Genomic DNA, 20,304 nt, shown 5'->3' with positions numbered 1-20,304 from the left:
TACTGTCCTGTCAGTTTGCAGAGAATAAAATGTGAAAAAGAAGTTAATCCATTACTGAATTAACAAATAATTTGTAATTAACATTACAAAGATGTGCCACGAGTGAATGTAGAAATGAACATTAATATTTTAACATTAGTTTTCCATGTATATTTTCAATCATTTCTCTTCAAAAGTTCATATTTTTTTAAATGTTCAACTTATGTCAAGTTTAAGATAATGGCATTTCATACAGTATTAACAACTCCAATGTAGGTCCAATCATCCAGAGTCCGTATTCTGACACCAAAACTGACTCACTGCACTAACCCATTGTAACCCTGGCCCATCATATTTTATGAATCATGTACATGTATGTATTTTTTTTTTTTTTAAGGGTAACTGGGACAATAAAATTACATATTACATTTGTGTAGCTCCGGATAGACATCTTCCTTTAAAAAAAAAAAAAAAGAAAAAAAAAGAAAAAAAGAAAGAAAGAAAGAAAAAAAAAAGAGAGAGAGAGAGAGAGAGAGAGAGAGAGAGAGGAGAGAGAGAGAGAGAGAGAGATAGAGAGAGAGAGAGAAGAGAGAGAGAGAGAGAGAGAGCGAGAGAGAGAGAGAGAGAGAGAGGAGAGAGAGAGAGAGACAATATTATCTTTTAATTAGCTCTTAACCACTGCACCAGTCTTCCATTTACTAAGGAGATAACTCCGTGGGCAATCAGGCGTACAAGTCAGCCTGCCGCCGTTAATTACCAACACGCCAATAATGAGACAGAGTCACTTATTAGCCCGCTACAATGCAAAGCTTCCCCACACTTCACTGGCTTGCCAACTCCCTAATGGCTAACTACAGTAGATCTGTATTATGTTTCTCTTTTTTGCTAAGGCAAAGGGAGCTAGCTGGTCATCTATTGTCTCTGAGTACATTCAAATTGAAGAAAATTTGAGAAAACTCACAAGACCAGAACACGTTGCGAGGATAAAGAAGGTGAACAATTAATTTGCCATAGTCAGCAAAGCAAAGCTGATGATCATGTTTAAATATACGTGTAGAGCACTTGAATGCATGTAAGTAAACCTACCTGTCCAAGTTTGAGGTAGAAGGTCTCACTAAAGGTCTTGCGGCTGAAGTACCAGAAACGTTCGTTTGAGGGATAAACCCTGACCAATGTTTCCAGCAGGAAGCGAACTGGCTCCACCACCTCAGTTACGACCAGGTCCACTGCCACTGTCATGTAGACTTGCTTATCTGTCCATGCAAAAAAAACGGGAAAGTGTTGCGAGGCAGTACATGAGACTCAAGAGAAACTATTTTGAAAACATGTTAAGAATGGGTTATATTGATGTAGGAAGTAAAAATGCTCAAACGTGTCCTTGATCCAACAGCTTTTAGATCAAACAAGACTTTCAGGTAATGAGTCCTTGGTCCGTCCTGTCCCGTGTGTCTAAATGTGCATTCGACTATACAGTAGGCCACCTAAAGTAGATGGGCCCTGAACTGATGTGTCATCTCCCAGGATTTCAAATTCTCTGAGCCTTCCAGTCAGCAAGTTGCCGCATTCTATAATTTGTTAGCTTTAATGGATTCAGTGAGGCAAGCTTTCAGCCTTGGGAGGCATGCTGTGCCAACCACCAGATCATACTGTGTAAATATTTCCCCGTTAACTAGAAAATCCAATCATTATAAAACCCAAACTGAAAACTTTGTGTTTTTGGATAAATTTATCTTTATCTAGTGGAGCACAGCAGCATGGTGACTAATCTCACAGCCAAAAGGTTTTGGGAATCTGTTTTCATTTTCTTCCTGAGCGTGTCTGTGCCTCTACACACCAACCATGTAAATAAATGTGGTTGCAAACTGCATCACCTTGTCCCTAGTTAGTCTGTCTGTGTGCCTCCCCAACATATACAGGCCTTTGGAGATGGGGGGAGGTTAGCTTTCCTTTATTTGAAAGTGAGCAGGTTATCTGGGTATGGTTTGTTTGATTACGTGGCATCGTCAGCAAGTTAATGAAAACATAAATTTTTATATTAGCTTGTTGTTGGCGACAATGAGTACAAGATGATTTTGTTTTTCTCAACTTCTTAAATCAAGTCAAACGTATTTAAATTTACGTATTTTTACATATTAAAATTTATTTTTTATACATTCTGATCAAACAAATTCATGTACAGTATACACTGTATTCAAAATTGTAATCCACTTAAATTGTAAGTATATTGACATCAAAGTTTGTGGACGGAAGAGAAAAAATGTCGTTGAGAGGCACTAAGAGCAACGTGTATAAAAGTAAATGACAGACATGGCTTTAAGAATAACAGAAATCTAAAAGTGAAAAGAACATTATATTTGGAAAAAATATAAACAAAATGTTCGAATGCTGTGTTTAACGCAGTTTTTCACAAGTGAATAGCCACAGCTGCATGATGGCGTTCATGCCTAAAAAGGTGCTGCCAAGCTTTGACAAGCCCCAGTCACAAGGCTTGCTAAAATACTGAATGTCCCCCTGCCTCCTCCCAAAAAAAGAGATAGAATATGTGTTCTGTGAATAGAAATCTGTGACAGTGGACATGACAAATGTGGACTATAAGTGTACAAAAAATAAAATGAGTCAAAATTTATAAAATTTCTCCGATCAAAAAATGTTAAACTAGAATCAAATATATTGAACCAATGCCAAAAAATAATGTTTCAATGTCTACAAGCTCATCTAATTCTCACAACAGTCTTTAGTAGAGTGGAATTTAGGCTTTCAAAAGGGCAAGTCAAACCTTTCGGTGTATCTTCATTCAGGGGTTGGAAGGCTGCAATATTGGGGTTCCATGTTCCTGTGATCAGATAGGCCTTTCCATCAGAGCTTTTCCCCATCGACTCCTGAGCAGGTTGTAGATATTGAATTTGTTTTTAGTTATATATCAACTAACTGTATGCTCATTAAACTGACCAAATACACAGTTTAACAAACTGCAGATGTAAGTAGAGTTTAGTATCCTATATGGTCTTTTTCTTTTCCTTTCGGCTTGTCCCGTTAGGGGTAGCCACAGCGTGTCATCTCTTTCCATCTAAGCCTATCTCGTGCATCATCCTCTCTAACACCCACTGTCCTCATGTCCTCCCTCACAACATCCATCAACCTGTTCTCTGGTCTTCCTCTCGCTCTTTTGCGTGCCAGCTCCATCCTCAGTACCCTTCTACCAATATATACTCAGTCTCTCGCCTCTGAACATGTCCAAACCATCGAAGTCTGCTCCCTCTAACCTTGTCTACAAAACATCCAACTTTGGCTGTCCCTCTGATGAGCTCATTTCTAATCCTATCCAACCTGCTCACTCCAAGCGAGAACCTCAGCATCTTCATTTCTGCTTCCTGGTGTTTCTTGAGTGTTTTAGTTCTTTAGTATAATATACAGTACTGAATATAAAAAAAGCACACAATCATTCAATCATCATCAACTCAGAATTGACATACGTAGTACATGAGGCTCTTGTACTCACCATGTCTAGCAGATGCATGTCACTATTGCAAACCTTCTGTCCAGGACTCAACAGCATTCCAAAACACCTTGAAAAAGGACACGAGAACTGTACTCAACTTGAAATAACTACAGACAGTTGCTATAATGTATTATTTATAGGCATTTTAAATATTTCAGTGCCTTTTCGGTATATCATTCAGAGGTTGCATACCATTGAGTGGAATAATTTTTTTTTCTACTTTTTTATGCATAACATGGGTCAAAATGAGTCTGTGACCTGATCCAAGTCTGATACCATTGCGAATTGTTGATTGAATGCAAAAGACGATTAATGCATAAGGCTTGCAAATAGACTTGATCAGATTTATGGCTATTCATAACATAAAAAATTAAGTCACTGCTCAAGTATTCGACCATTTAGTGGTTGCTAAACACCCACTCATCTCGGGGAAAAATTGGTACGTGACAATGCGGCTGTCTTATGCAAACTGTCACCTGCCAACCTCAGAGTGGTTGAGGACTAAATGGCTTCAATTTACTTTGGGAGAAATTACTCAGTACTGCATTAAGGAACATTTCACACACTGCTGGAAGTGCATTTCTGCGTTTGGAGCAAGCAAGGCAGCTGCTTGGCAGCCACAAAAGCCGGCAAATACAGTATCTAAAAGCATAAGTGTGTTGCGGTTTCAGGAATACTTAACTCGATGTATATAAAATAATATATATAAAATGGTGACTGTAACTCAAGTCACTGTCCCCAAAATGTACTTGACAGCGCCGCAAGCCAGTGACATTATAGTGATTGAACGGAACCCACTTTTAAATTATCTTCTACTCTTTTACCTCACCCATTTGCTCTAGGGTAGAATAACCAAACGCTTGGTAACTTCTGCTCACGTGGAATGAGATTAATCTGAGGTTGCTATGTCAGCCAGTGAGATAACTTGAGAAATTAGCGAACGGCCAATCAGAGCAAAGGTGTTTTCCTCATTTAAATCAGGGAAGCTAAGCGAGCAAATGAGATTATTTAACATTATTTACATATTCCATATCAATGAGAAATCCATCAGAACAGAACAGAAAGAATAAAATGAATTTCGGGGTAAATCATTCCAAATTTTCTTGAAACTAAAATGAAAGGTCAACATTTATTTTTTCTTTGATGAATCTTTAGAGCAAAGGTAGACTCACAAACATATCTTGGCACAGTCATGGGAAATGTTTTTTTTAACCATTTAAGCTCAGTATATCAATTCATTTGTCCCTAAATGTATTGTAATTAGAGTAAGGCATTCATTCAATCAGAAACAGCATTTCATCCTTTTGAGTTACATTTTCCACAGGGTGCAGTAAGGTTTCTTGGAAAACTTTGGGATGCCATCCAGTGGTTAATGTGGGAATATCTCAAAAATATTTAGAGACGTTAATTAGAAAAAGTAACACAAATAGAACAATGACTTTTTAGGTGGATTTAAAGTAAAAATGGATTGCAGAATACAGATTTTTTTTTTTAGACAATGCCAAGTAATCAGCTGATGAAGATACTGTATACATGATGCCAAAAAAGAAAGCCAAATAGAAATACCCATTTGCTGAAATAATAAAAGGGCATGAGTCTGTCTCCTGGTGAGGGAAATTGGAGGTAAGTGACTGGGAAGCCAAAGGAAAGGGGGGTGAGAATGACCTAGTTTCTTGGTGTAGGCAAGCAGCCTCACTGTATGAGTGCAATAAAGGGAGGGGGGCTGCCAGAAGTTGCAGGAATCGAAGGAAGGAGACAACTGGAATATATTGTAGTATTATTTCTGATGATATAATAGACTAAAGTGATGCTCTTTTTAATTTTTTCCCCCTCACACAGCCACCAGAAATGATATCTTGCACAAGAAGTTACGGGAACAAAATTATTGTCTCCCAATTATTCTCACAAGAAGCATTTCCCCACCACACCTACACATTGGTAGTAGGCCAGATGCCAGTCCAAACATTTAAAATCAAACATAGGGTTTGGCAAACTGAAATCTCATAAACGTAAACAGAGTTGGACATTTACTGGTAATTGTCCCACCTACAGCCTTTCAGGTGATGATGACAATATTGGTTCATAAGACTTCCTCTCACCTTTCAATGACGAGCTCTCGGTTGGTAATTTGCTGGACTGTAATCACAACTTTCTTCTGAACACTTTGTCGCAACTTGAAGTACAATTTGTCTCGGTCCTTGGGGACTGGACTGTGAAAAGGAAGAAAGACCATGTTATTACATAGAAACCTACTACATCCTTTCATACAGTATGGTATCGTCTTCAGTAGGGTAAGGATGTATTGGCCATGAGAAGAAGAAAGATGATATTAGTACATGAAAATGAATATCTAATTACTTTTCTTTTCTACCTGCATATAAACATGTTTTGCACATTAAATGCCACAATGTAATTTCTATGCAAATGGTGAGATTGTAAAAACGTCATTATGCTGAATCATTATAAGCTTAACAAGTTTGGTCACCTTTGTTTGTGCAGGTGGGGCTGGGGGTAGAAACAAGCGCAAGTCTGTATTAATCTCTATGTACTGAACAAATACCTGAAGTTTCCCTTGCCATCCTCTTCTTTAATCTCCAGAGAGACGGTAAAAATAAAGAGGTCACTGTCAAGAGGACTCAAGAGCGCCGTATCTCTGACATCAGTTGGCCGGGAAGAGCGGCGAAAAGCTGTAGAAAAACTGTACAAGATTCGGCTGACCTACAAGGGAAAAGGTAAGGGAGGATCACAACTAAAGGTACACTAAAATTGCATGTAGAACATTGAAAAAAAAAACCCACTAATTTCATGAGAGAAAGAAGAACAAGTGGGGTCAGAAAGGGCATTGCAAAGAGGAGTGAAGAGGAACACAAGAGGAGGAGAGGAGGACAAAATGTGGAAAGCAAAAAGCATGATTCAGAAATTGGAGGTGAGAATTAATAAACAGCATATGAAATACATTGCTCATTGCAAAGCTGGGAAGGATTGTTCAACATTTACAGTACTCTGCTACTACATTGACTCAAGTAACATTTTTGATAAATTGTACCTGTCAGAGTAGTTCTAATGTATCATGCATTTTAATTTTACTTGCGTATTTATCGTGAAGAAAATACTTTTACTCTGTTACAATGCTCTACATGCCGCTCTCTACATTCACTTATCACTAATTGCAGGTATAATCTATTTTTAGCCTTTCGTTTTTTACTTCTTCATCAGCACAGTATATGTACTGTTTAAAAAAATGGGAACAATGTTATAAGGCCATTTCTTGTAAAGATTTTTATTTTTATAAGTAGCAATTGAAGGATAGGCATTATGGAAGATGCATGAATGAATGAAATAGCAAATGAGAAAACAGAGCGCCATCTAGTGTCTCATCAGTGTACCTACTGCAGGACTAAAAATTCACAGCTACCGGTTACTTATATGGCTGCTTTGTGAATAGGTAAAAACTTGCAATGGCAGGGGCATACGTAACAAAAATACTATTTGTTAACTATGGATTACAAGTGTAATCATGTAAATGTTTGAGGAACAGTTTTTTTTTTCCCCCCATTTAAAATCAGCTTGTTGTCACGTAGTGAGGGACCTGTCTTACAAACAGGCTTGTTGCCAAAACAAAAGCAGCTGACTCTCAGAAGAAAACATTACATGAAGGTGGTATGTTCCATAAAGTAATTAAAAACTCTGCTTTGCTACATTGTGTGTAATTCAAGCTTACCGCTTCTTTGATATGGCAGGAGAAGACGTGAATTTGGAAGTCTTCAGAGCTCCGATAACTCTCAGTAAAGCAAAAGCAGTCACTTTCCACAGAATCGTCCCGTCCGCGAGCACAAAACAGGACCTTGTAAATTGGGAAGGAACAAATCTCTGTACCTGATGCCTGGTCCACAACCCTGCAGAAAAAAATGTTAGAAGACTCATTCACACAGAAGACTTCATGTAGTTATATGACGCAAGTATGGTAGAGCTTCAAAAGTTGAACACTCGGTTCCAAGAGGCTTAGAAGCAATTTGTTTGGATTTAAAAAAACAAAGACAAAACAATAATAATAAGTCTGAGTTGCTTCACAGATAAGGGCAATGCATTTTAATTAACATTCTTGCATACAAATGTAAACAAAAAAAAAAAAAAAGTTCACAACTTTGAATAGTAAAATGCAAAAAAAATGTGACACGGAGATTCTCGGAGTTGATTGACACAGGTTTGTTTGTGCAAAACATGTACAAACTTGATCGCTCACGCCTCACCCAAACAGATGTGGAAGCTGATCCACTGACTGGGTCCAACAAGGATTTCGTCTGGCAAATGAGTAAACAGGCGCAGTTCATTTAGCAAGTGCTGGGACGTGTAGATGCAAACATGATTAATTTAGCAGACAATGTGATCTGTCAAATTTGAGACAAATTGCGCTGGTTGACTTTGCGTCTTTAAATAGTGCATCTGAAAGGCAGGTGAAGACCAGCACTGCTGTACGCAACGACAACTACAGTCACTGGACAACTCGCTCAATCAACAGCTGCATTTTAAGTTCGATTGGAATGTATTTGTCTGGTATTTATATTTGTTCTAATGAACTTAAACATTACAGTGGGAAAACTATGGAAAAATAATATACAACTTTGATAAGGTTGCCGCTATTTTTTCAAGGCCCCGGACTGGGATCTTGCTCATGAGCGAGGGAAGAATGGAGTGGTAGAAAGGCAGGGAGATCTGTACAGTGTCAGCAGTAATGAGGACTGTCCATCAGTCTGTGGTGGTAAAGGAACTTTATGGGTCAATTAACTATCTTACCTTCAGCTATGATCATGAGATGTGGGTAGGGTGGTTTTTTTTACTTGATTTTTTTCATATAATGGCTTACCTCACAGAGCCTTCTGGTCCACAGGGTACATGTAAAGTAATGGGGATCGGGATGGCACTCTCAGCCCGCAAGGTAGCCATTGCCCTCTGTGCTTCAGCCTCATTACGGGGGGCTTTGACCCAAGTGCAGCCCAGGTACGACAGCTTGTTGAACTGCACACTGTCCTCCTCTTGGATGGTGGGGCTAGCTGGTGCTGGACAGGGTGATGATATGAATTGGATTATTCTATGAATGGATGAATTTCTTATACATGAATTTAATTATTGAAATTGATTTGTTTTTACTGGCATCTCTCGTGTCAGTATATTCAGCCTGCACTCATCACAACTGTCAAATGGGAGTTCACAAAGGGCTCCTGTGGGCCCACTATGTCATCACACTATCAAGGGAACTACAAGATACTGTGCAGGTTTTCAATCTCAACAAAACCCTTGTGCATTAATCAGAAGACAGCGGAAAAGAATTTGGTCTATAGGTAAAATTTTACATAGATGAAAATCAGTGAGAGAATGGCACGGAATGTTAAGAACTCTTCTTTAAAATGACCAAGAATGTCCTTGCTTCACAAACAGGATGCAGAACAATGAGAACTTCCACTGCTGACTGGCTTTTATTTCACACAACAGTAGCCGTTTCCTCTCTGTTCACTCAGCAATACGGAAGCACGAGTGCTAGTAGTGGTGTAAATAATCTGATTACTTGGGGAAAATCCAAAGAATTATTTTTGTCTATCCGAAATCATGAAGCCCATGAAAAACAAAAACAAAAACAAAAAAAACAGATGACTGCATCTTAAAAAAAATAAACCTGGTGGTTTGAGCTCCAGGACTTGTAGCTCAGGGTTGCTGTGCTTCTCCATCTTTTCCACACTGCTCTTCTCGACCTTCACATCATCGTCATCATCGTCATCACCCAGCACTTCCTCCATGGCTTTCTCTAGCTGCTCACTACCATTCAGAGACATCTGGAGGATCAAAGGAGAGCATGGACAGTGAAGGAGAGGGGAAACATAAAAGTGGAAGGTGACTCAGGATGAAGAGCAGCGAGCTTCCTGAAGTGTGTGAATAATTTAGATTATCTATTGTATACTATGGCCATGTCACAATGAATGCAGCATTTTATTTATTTTATTTTTTTTTTGCATTGGCTTGGTTTTAGCCTTTCATCTATTCATAAAATCCCCGGCCAGTTCCAATAGGCTCCAGTTCCCCTGTGACTAATGAGGACAAACCATATTTGAAAAAGATGGATCTACATTTCACTCATTTAGTTCAGTTTTTGCCACAATTTTTTTTAACTCTGGGAAATTCATCCATCCATTTTCTTTGCTGCTTATCCTCACGAGGGTCGTGGGGATGGCTGGAGCCTATCCCAGCTGTCAACACCCTTAACTGGTTGCCAGCTAATCGCAGGGCACATAGAGACAAACATCCAGACTCACAATCACACCTGGGGGCAATTTAGAGTGTCCAATTAACGTTGCATCTTTTTGGGATGTGGGAGGAAACCGGAGTGCCCGGAGGAAACCCACGCAGGCACGGGGAGAACATGCAAACTCCACATTGGCGGGTCTGGGATTGAACCCGGGACTTCAGTACTGTAAGGCCAACGCTTTACCAGCTGAGCCAGTCTGGGAAATATCTGAGAAAAATAAAAATGCATTTGTACTACTTGACACAGCCCAGTTGAGAAAGGAGCAGCAGTAGATGTTGACAAATCTGCAACACATTGAACATCCGTAAAAAGTCTTTGGTTCGATTACCTGACAAAACTTAGTGTGAAAAGCAATCTGACAAGCTGAGATGGATCAGAGCATATAACTATGGCCTTATGTGTCACAAGATTTATAAATTCCGACTCTCAGTGGAAATTGTACACGCCATCACTGAACAGAGTCTCACTCCCCACACTGTAAAACTTGTTTGCAATTTACACTGATATTTGAATATTTCTCCCTGCTAGGCTAGATAACTTTTGTGTTAAATACCTTCCAAAAAATATCTTCTTATCTTTGTAAAATCTCAGCCAAAACCTTTTTTTTTTTTTAAAGCGTGTGGCCACTGGCTAGGGTGGTGTATTGTTGAGAAAACAAAAACAATCATCGCATTTTTAGGTATCTATCAACACGCTTTTATGTTGTATACAACGTCGGGAAATCCTAAGAATACTACTTCTGTTATTTAAAATGAGAATTTCATATACAATGTAGATACATATTTGTGTATACGTGATGTTGATGTTGTTAAAACTACAGTTCATACACAAATTATAAAATTTTTACATGAAATTATGGCTGGTTATTAGCACTCTAGACAATTTTCATCAAGCATGGCTAGTTTTGATCAAGCCCACATTATTTTTTTAAACAATTCAATATTGTTGAGCCATTATTGCTCAACTTTACATTGATTTTATTACCCTCATCGGATTTTTGCTGATCGGCCAATCAGTTTTGATGTCATAATTTGCCAGTACGATCAATTATGTCTTTGATCAGAATGACATTTACTCCGCGTCGCCGTCATGCACAGTATATCTGAATCCAAAAGTTAGATTGTCTTTATATATTATTATTTATATAGATTTTTTTGTGTCTTTTGATGTAGTACTGTAAATATCTGACTACCAAGTTAAGAAACAAATGATGTCGCCAACATGGGAGAAAGAAGATGGCTGAGAATGATGACACGTAATGCACAGATCAAACTACACGATTGCACTATATCAGATGACTGCAATAAACTCTTGTATTACGATACCACCACATCCTGTTTTAACGATCATTAGGCTTCATCTATTTAACTCATATGCGACCGGATACACTCGTTACCGTGGGGATGGCAAAATTAGTGGACTGGGCCGACTGTATTGTAAGAAAATGTGTGACAAAATAGTGACAAAAACATGTTGATGGTCACCCATGCTCAGGACAGGGGAAGAGGTTCGTGTAATGCTTGCTTGAGGGATGGTCACGTACTTTTAATACGATACGGCTCACAAGCAATCAACAAAACATTACACAGCCTAGCAAGCTAGTGCTCGTAGTTGTGCGTAAACATCTATCTATCTATCTATCTACCTACCTATCTATCTATATATATATATGTATATGTAAATATCTGAAGAGAGCGAATTCCAACCTTTTGGGAGCCAAGGCAAATACTGGTATTTTGCAATTGAAAAATCTCACAGCAAACAAAAAAGTGATGAAGTTGATACATGAATTGCTATATGTACTTACTGCTATCCAATAGAAGACCATTAATTTGTTCTGGCTGTCACTATGTCCCTCACTGGCATCCATAGATGAACAAAGATTATTGAAAATATATTTTTGGAAAAAATTAAGTATACAAGTAGATAATGTACAGTAAATAAACAAGTCATTTAAATAGACTCATTTCTCCATCTTGTGATCAGTTGTTTTTTTAAACTCGCTTAACGGTGATCGGCAACAAAAATACCGATCGTGTAAAGCCCATTTATTTCAAATACAATTTCTCCAAAGTGTTCTTCAGATATCCATTCATCTATCCATTTTCCAGACCGCTTAATGGTAAATTCCAGCCAAGAGGGTGACACTTTAAAGCCCCACTGTCATGCTGATAAACATAGATATTGTAATGAAAAATACACATAACATTATTCACTTCAATGTCTGTACAAAAAAATAAATATGAGCGGAGAGCGTGTGATCCATGCAGAAAGTTGCGGAAGTCTCATTCGACATCCAAGTGGTCGCCATATTGGCTGCAACTTCATCAGCAGATGTTACACTGGGACATTCGCCGTTGAAAACACATAGTGACAACTTGCTATCGGACACGGAAGCTCTTTTTGAAGAAGAGAACATCTCACAATTGAGTGAAGTGACCGGGGCAATATTACCCTATCGTTTCAAGCCATATTTAGATGATATACGGATGACTTCTAACTAACAACAGACACACAGACAGTATGTATGAGCCACCCGGGCAGTACTGCAATGAGCCAACCCTGCCAAAGCCGTCCACGGTGGACGAGGCGCCGCTGAAGGTGTGTTCGGTGGACGAGGCACAACCGAACCAGTCCGGGGCGGACGCAGCGCCGCCAAAGCTGTCTGCGGCGGACGCAGTGCCGCCGGAGCTCTGCTCGCGGCTTTTGTTACGTTTTGAGAGGATTAAACCCCCCATCCTCCCAAACTATTATTTTTTTAGTAGGTGTATACACACCTACCTGTCATTTGGAACCCACGAAGCTCTCGTCCTTTGCACCCGTGCAATCCATTTTTCATGACGAACTGGGTCTTTTTGAAAAGTATGAAGAATGAATCCATCCTCCCGAGTGTTCGAACAATATCCAGCAATCCAACGAGAAAGCATTTTGGCTAACACAAAGGAACAAAGAGCTACCTTCAAGCAGGTAAAACTAGTACAAACACATGAGCCTGCCTGAGTGCGCTCCTGCTGAAAACGTCATTTCCTGCTTCTTCTCCAAAACAAATCCCTCGAGAGGATTTTCATGGCGGGATTTACAAAAAGCTCTATATGTCAAAATCATTCTTTGTGGTGAAAAAACGGATGGGTCCATTCCGGCTGCCTTTTTTTTCCACTAATAACATACTAAAAATCATGCATTTCATGACAGTGGGGCTTTAATAATATGTTGTCTCCGTCTGTCTTCTGAGATGTATTTCTGACCTTAAGCCTCGGTTTTCCCTCGGTGCCCTGTGGTGACCCAGTAGCACTGGGCTGTACCAGGACAAACTCCTCGCTGGTGACGGTGGCCACAGACTCTGTGGAACTGCTGACTTTGCTCAGAGAGGAGGTGTCATCCATGGTTGACTCCTCTTCTCAGGAAGTGCAGGGGAGACTTCAATTGGATCGCTCCCCTTCCTTCCCTTGTTCAGCCAGTTCTGCAGAGAAAATAAGATTGTGTTACAATTTACAACATAATTTCACTGTTAAAAATCACATAGACTGTTGGTTCTATGCGAGTGGCGCGACGCAAAATAAACTCTATATAAGATGTAGAAAACACACACAACCTATTTAAAACCTCAGAATGGCTACATTTCTACTAGGGAAAAAAAAAATTACATCAGATTTGTTCAATTGTATTTTCTGGGAATCTAAGTACAATAGGATACTTATCAGTGCTGTCTGAGCTATAATCAGTATAATGTGACGATCTTAATGGGATAAGTAAAAAAGATGGCCCAACCAAACAGTAGCCCTACTACTACTACTACGCACAGTGGTGCATTTAGGAAATTTGATGTAATCTGCACCAGGGCTATAATCCACAATTATTTTATTCATCAATTAATCTGTAAATTGTTTTAATTAATCATGCATTTTATTTTTCATCATTTTATTCATAAACAGGACATGTCAAACTGACTTGCATAAACCGACTATGATTCAGTTACTGGCTTGGTCCGTAATATCAAAAAAGCGTAAAAAATGTTGACCATTTTTTTCCTAATTAGATATTTCAAAATGTCACGTTATGATTAAACAAAAAGAGAATCACACTGCTTTCATGGAGGACTATAGAAATCATAATCAAATATTTACAATTGAGAGGCTCAAATGAAAGAATTTGGATGATTTTAAAATAAAAGCTTATCAAAATAATTTGCAAATCCATTAGTTGTCGATTAATTCTTGCATCTTTAATCAGCAATAATATGACAAGAGGAGAAGGAAAAACTTAAAAAAATGTTTTCATTCATTGTAGACACATTATTTCATTTACACACACCGTGACGATTGCTATTAATACATTCACAAAGACAGCAACCGGATCATGTGCTCCAATCACACTTATTCAATTATAGCAAGTAGCATGAACAACCCAGCAAATAATGAGTCACTTACAATTGGGACTGGCATGGAGAAACAACCCAAATCAGAAATGCGCAGCAACAAGAAATGTATGGATTTTTGGATTTTTTTTTTTTTTTTTTGGGGGGGGGGGGCTCCTTTCAGTCTCCTTTCTGTCCTGTACCAGGCAACCAGCTAAAGTACTAGTTGACATATACCAACCCAATTCTAATGAAGTTGGAACGTTGTGTTAAACAAAAACAGAATACAGTGATTTGCAAATTATGTTCAACCTATATTTAATTGAACAGATATTTAATGTTCAAACTGATAAAAATTGTTTTTAGAAAATAATCATTAACTTGGAATTTTACGGCTGTGAAACGTTCCAAAAAAGCTAGGACAGGCTCATATTTACCACTATGTTACATCACCTTCTCTTTTAAGAACATTCAATAAACTTTTCGGAACTGCACACACTAATTGTTGAAGTTTTCTAGGTGGATTTCTTTCCCATTCTTGCTTGATGTACAGACTTAGATGGTCAACAGCCCAGGGTATCCACTGTTATATTTTACGCTTCATAACGCGCCCCAGATTTTCAATGAGACAGTGTGCTTCGGCATTGTCTTGCTAAAATAAGCAGAGGCCTCAATGAAAAAAAAAAAAATCATTGCTTGAATCGCAGTATATGTTTCTCCACTAGTCTGTACATTTCTGAATAAATAGTGCCTTCACAGATGTGTACGTTATCCATGCCATTAGCACTAAATAGCCCTATACCATCAAAGTTCTGTCTTTCGAAATATGCATCCAAATCAGTCTCACAGTTCTGAGGACCCAAGTTCAGTACTCCTCGTGTGGACTGTGCATGTTCTCTCTGTGGCTGGGTGGGTTTTCTCCGGTAATAAAACAGTGGTGAGGCCATCCATGATGTACGAATTAGAGACGGTGGCACTGAAGAAACAACAGGAAGCAGAACTGGAGGTAGTGCAAATGAAGATGCTGAGGTTCTCGCTTTGTGTGAACAGGTTAGATAGGATTAGAAATGAGCTCATTAGAGGCACAGCCAAAGTTGGATGTTTTGGAGAGAAGGTGAGAGAGAGCCAACTCCGATGGTTTGGACATATTCAGAGGCGAAAGAGTGAGTATATTGGTAGAAGGGTGGATGGAACAGCCAGGCAAAAGAGTGAGAGCAAGACCAAAGAAAAGGTTGATGGATGTGGTGAGTGAGGACATGAGGACAGTGGGTGTTTGAGAGGAAGATGCAGCAAATGGGCTTAGATGGAAAAAGATGACACTCAGTGGCGACCCCTAACAGGACGATCTGAAAGGAAAAGAACAAGAATGAAGACTACGGTTTCCTCCCACATCCCAAAAACTTGCAATATTAATTGGACACTCTAAATTGCGCCTAGATGTTTGTGATTGTGAGAGCGATTGTCTGTCTCTATATGCCATGCGATTGGCTGGCAACCAGTTCAAGGTATACCCCGTCTTCTACCCGTTGACAGCTGGGATAGCCTCCAGCACTCCCGCAACCCTTGTGAGGATAAGCGGCTAAGAAGATGGATGGATGGATGGATGGATGGATGGATGGATGGATGGATGGATGGATGGATGGATGGATGGATGGATGGATGGATGGACTCGTCGGACCACAGAACACTTTTTCATTTCTTATCAGTTAAATTAGCTTGGGGCCAGAGAAGCCAGCGTCGTTTCTTGGTGTTGATGATAAATGACTTTTGTTTTGCATAGTACAGTTTTAAATTGCATTTACGGATGTAGCGCCAAACTATATTTACTGAGATTATTTTTCTGAAGTGTTCCTGAGCCCATGTGGTGATATCCTTTACACCTGGAGTGGGCAATTAATTTTTGCAAAGGGTCGCATGAGAAACCAGAATTGCGTCAGAGGGCCACACCATTCATAACTAGAACTTAATCCACAACTTTGTCCCATTGTAAAATGCATTAAATTCTATATTCGGAATAGCTGGTACTGGCAATTGGAGCAAAGGTGTTCTGTCAATATTGATAAAAAAGGGTTATGTGAAATTGTGCTGTATATGTCAAAGAAGAAAATACTCCTGTTGAAGTAATAAATACAATCATCACATCTGTGGAATTATTGTTTTTTTTTCAACTTGTTAATCTCTATAATCATTGGAATTTGTAAGTTGTTTTATCTCATTTTATTCATTTCTGTCTTGGGTTTGAACAAGGACATTGACATCTATCTGAATGTCTAAGGTGGCTCTGCGAAGGACAGCTGAGAGGTGGCCATTGATGATGGATGATCTTTGGTTGGATTTATTGAACTTCATCACGGAGAATCTCTGTTCACTTACTGTATGTAAATTAAACCAAAGAGGACTAGAATCCTCTGAACATGCTTCCTCAGGTGTGGAAAGCTCTCCTCTTTGAGAGAAGAGTAAAAATCCACACCACCACCTCACGCACCATGTTTGGTCTCATTTGCTGTGATAAAATTAACTAGTTACTCAACATCACAGTTAGTTTTTAACACTGATTTAAAGAATAATACAACGTAAGCACAGGGTTCATTTCTGTCACCTTCTCCTGCATTCGCTTCAAAATGCCAAGATTTTTCCCAGTCAGATTTGTACAACCGTCCGTTGTCACACCTGCCAGTTTGTCCCCTTTCAGTCCAAACTTGTCCAAACGTGCAGTTACTTATTTGTAAAAGTCACTCCAAGTGGTGGTCCCTTTTATTGATTGCATGGCTTGTAGCTCCGTCGCGATTTGAAAGTCTGCAGTTATCCCACGTAAGACCAGCGGCTGAGTCAGTAGCTATCATAGGGGGCTTTTCTGGATACTTGTATTTTTAAATATGAAATTATTATACTTAGTCCATGTCAGAGTGTCACTCTATCCATGTCTAAATAGCCTAAATACATGACCTTCAAATTCAATGGATGTTTTCGCTCTAAGTCAGTGTTGTGTTCGCTGTAAGTCAATGTTGTGTATTAGTATTTATGCAATAGTTATGATGACACTACATTCGAACTTGATGCAGCCGTCATCTTTCCTGTGCGGAACTGAAGCGAAGCGAACAGCCCTAAACTAAACTTCTTGATGGAAAAGCGTCTAAATTAGCACCCAGTCATTATGAGCCTAAGTCTCCTCCTGCAGAAAAGTTGGCAACATTACAAACCAACCGCCACTTACTCGAAGTGGAAACACTGAGTAGTAGGATGTGAGTTGAAGCCAGGCAACCACACAACAGCAAAACACACTGAACTTACTACAAGATGCATTGCATCAGAGGGTGTCTGCAATTTGTCCTATCCAGTTGCTTTGTGACAAATAATAAACTCTATATTAATAGTAACAACTCCAATAGTGAAATTTGTAGGCCTGGACGCCTGATGGAGAAACGTGATCGCAGGTGAACTGGAGACCATCACAGCGAGCATTGAGGAAGAAGATGCGGGCTTGCTGCTTAAAGTCACCTGTGAAATGCTCCATATTACCCATCACAGAAATGTCAACAAGGATCACACAAAAGGGATGGATGGATGAATTTATGATCAACAAACTTAATGAGGAATATCTGCACCATTCCTCCCATTATTTTTGTTTTCTTACTGCATTTCCTGGTTAGGGTCTCACGTGAGCCTGTCTCAACTGACTTCGGGTGAGATGCAATTACACCCTAGACTAGTTGCACCGGGGTAACCTCGACACCAACACCATATTCGTAGCGACAGAGAACACGTTTTTACACTTATGAGAGGTGAGCTATGATAGTTTTGAATGTTAAAATATTTCTCAAAACTGTTAATAATTCACTTTGTTAATCCAGACAGTAATCAAATGCAATGGATTCTTCTTGTGCCCATCATATGTTTAGTGGACATTGGTTCCAAAGTGTTTCTGTAAAAACCTGCCGACTAACTAACGACAGATATTTAGTTTCTTGGCAAAATCCATTACTAATTCTCTGACATTGTCCATCTAAATATTTCTCAAAACTGTTAATAATTCACTTTGTTAATCCAGACAGTAACCAAATGCATTGGATTCTTCTTGTGCCCATATGTTTAGTGGACATTGGTTCCAAAGTGTTTCTGTAAAAACCTGCCGACTAACTAACAACAGATATTTAGTTTCTTGGCAAAATCCATTAGTAATTCTCTGACATTGTCCATCTAAAGCACAGGTGTCAAACTGGTGGCTCAGGGGCCAGATTTGGCCTGCCAAATAATTTTATGTGCCCAGTGAAAGAAAATCAAAATTGCCTTCTATTGTAATAACTAACATATTACACACATTTTTTGGTACCAACCCCCCTTTGAAATGTAGTAATTTTAAATGTTTTGTAGGTTTCTTGTTTTAAATTCAATTTGTCATGTTATTAATTATATGTGGAAATTCCTTTATATAGGTTCACAGTCATAACGGCCCTCAGAGGGAAACTATAACTACGATGTGGCCCGTGACAAAAATGAGTTTGACACCCCTGATCTAAAGTGTTCATATTGGGTTTGTAAAAGCTGATTGTTTTTACTATATCCGTTACATTGGCTACTTTTGCTGGTGTGTATTAGACATTCACTGGGTGTATGCCTTCTCTGTTTACAGGGGACTAATGACTGGCGACATACAGTAAATGGACAACATTGTTGTGACAACCTGTTTTGGGAACTGAAGCAAAACCGCACGCAAAAGCCAAGCAGATACCACACAGGTAAGGAAATATGATGACTCAATGCAAAATGGGAAATAACTACTTCAAAAAAATGTGTACCTCACTCAAATCAGAGGGTACAATAAACATACAAACATTTTTTTTTTTTTAAATGCCACTCGGGCGGCAAGGTGTCGTAGCGGTAAAGCGTTGGCCTCACAGTTCTGAGGACAGGGATTCAAATCTCAGCATTGCCTGTGTGGAGTTTGTATGTCCTCCCTGTGCCTGCGTGGGTTCTCTCCAGACACTCCGGATTCCTCTCACACCCCATGCATTAATTGGAGACTCTAAATTGCCCCTAAGTGGTATTGTGAGTGTAACTGGTTGTTTGTTTCTATGTGCACTAACGATTGGCTGGAAACCAGTTCAGGGTGTACCCTGCCTCCTGCCCGTTAAAAGCTGGGATAGGCTCCAGCACTCCCGCAATCCTCATGAGGATAAGCGGCTAAAAAATGGATGGATGGATGTCACTCATTTAATACTACCAATTTATGTCGGGTAGAGGCTGCGTTAATTTGAATTTGCTTTTCAAGACACACTACTGTCATCAGTGTGGTCCTTTTAACAAGTTGTGCATTTGAGCAAAAAGGACCTGCAAAATAAATTCCATTCTTCGACCAATTAGCGGAGCCTCATCTGACAGCAATTAAAGTGAAAAGCAGACGTGCAGTACAAGCAGGTACAAAATGTTCTATTTTTTAAAAAATTAAGAACAAAAGTATTGCGTTATCGCAGCTTTCTTTTCGTCTGCTCACCTTAATCTAACTTTTTGGCATCAGCAGCACGATTAGAAAATGCCATCGAACTCGGAAATGAAGTGCATATACAGTGCATTTAGTCCAGCTGCAACATAAGATCGGGGTCCGCAAGGCAACAAAAGAGGCAATGCAAAAATGAGCAAGCGTCAAGCTCCCTTATCTGTTATATGTTTTCCTCGCTACGACAGTGTCGCTCGCTTATAAAAGCTTAAAACATGCATATGTGCAGCCAGGCAGCCAGAGGGACAAGGTGAGATGCAGACAGGCTAATCAGGAAGTCACAACCAGTGCAAGGCTATGCGAGATGCTAGCTTACGACGAAGCTAACGTCGAAGCTAAAGCCCAACCAGCTCGAAGTCCAAAACATTGGCTCCTTATTTGGAGGGGCGAAAACACACAACACCCAAGTCGTCCTCGATGAGAAGAAAATGCAGATAAAGAGGAATTCACAATGCCTTGTGTGTCAAAACGTCACAGAATCAATGGAACAAGCACATTTGTTGACAAACAAGCTGTCAACTTACTTGCTTGTGGCGATGAGGAGTTGCCTGCTAGCTGTCAAGAGTTCGGCGAAGATCGTCTACGCTCACAGGGCGCAGCGGAGATCGTATATCCTGACAAGACGCATCACTCTCTGGCTCAACTGCACGCTTTCCGGTTGTATGGAGCGCAAGTGCTGC

General features: G+C 39.5%; 1 protein-coding gene across 1 annotated transcript in view; it reads right to left on the bottom strand.

Moving 5' to 3' along the window:
- The window catches only part of rabgap1l (RAB GTPase activating protein 1-like), an 89,999-nt gene extending 69,695 nt beyond the window's left edge, over positions 1 to 20,304 (bottom strand). Inside the window, exons 1-10 of the mRNA XM_061825201.1 lie at positions 20,149 to 20,304; positions 13,022 to 13,236; positions 9,150 to 9,306; positions 8,343 to 8,535; positions 7,200 to 7,374; positions 6,039 to 6,196; positions 5,578 to 5,688; positions 3,479 to 3,545; positions 2,756 to 2,858; positions 1,066 to 1,232 (exon numbers count right to left, since the gene is read on the bottom strand). Of these exons, the coding sequence (XP_061681185.1) occupies positions 1,066 to 1,232; positions 2,756 to 2,858; positions 3,479 to 3,545; positions 5,578 to 5,688; positions 6,039 to 6,196; positions 7,200 to 7,374; positions 8,343 to 8,535; positions 9,150 to 9,306; positions 13,022 to 13,159 (1,269 nt within the window). The 5' untranslated portion in view covers positions 13,160 to 13,236; positions 20,149 to 20,304. The remainder of the gene's footprint in view (positions 1 to 1,065; positions 1,233 to 2,755; positions 2,859 to 3,478; positions 3,546 to 5,577; positions 5,689 to 6,038; positions 6,197 to 7,199; positions 7,375 to 8,342; positions 8,536 to 9,149; positions 9,307 to 13,021; positions 13,237 to 20,148) is intronic.

This window comes from Syngnathoides biaculeatus, chromosome 7 (assembly GCF_019802595.1).
Source record: "Syngnathoides biaculeatus isolate LvHL_M chromosome 7, ASM1980259v1, whole genome shotgun sequence".
Classification (NCBI taxonomy): Eukaryota; Metazoa; Chordata; class Actinopteri; order Syngnathiformes; family Syngnathidae; genus Syngnathoides; species Syngnathoides biaculeatus.
This window is presented reverse-complemented; position numbering and strand designations above follow the sequence as displayed.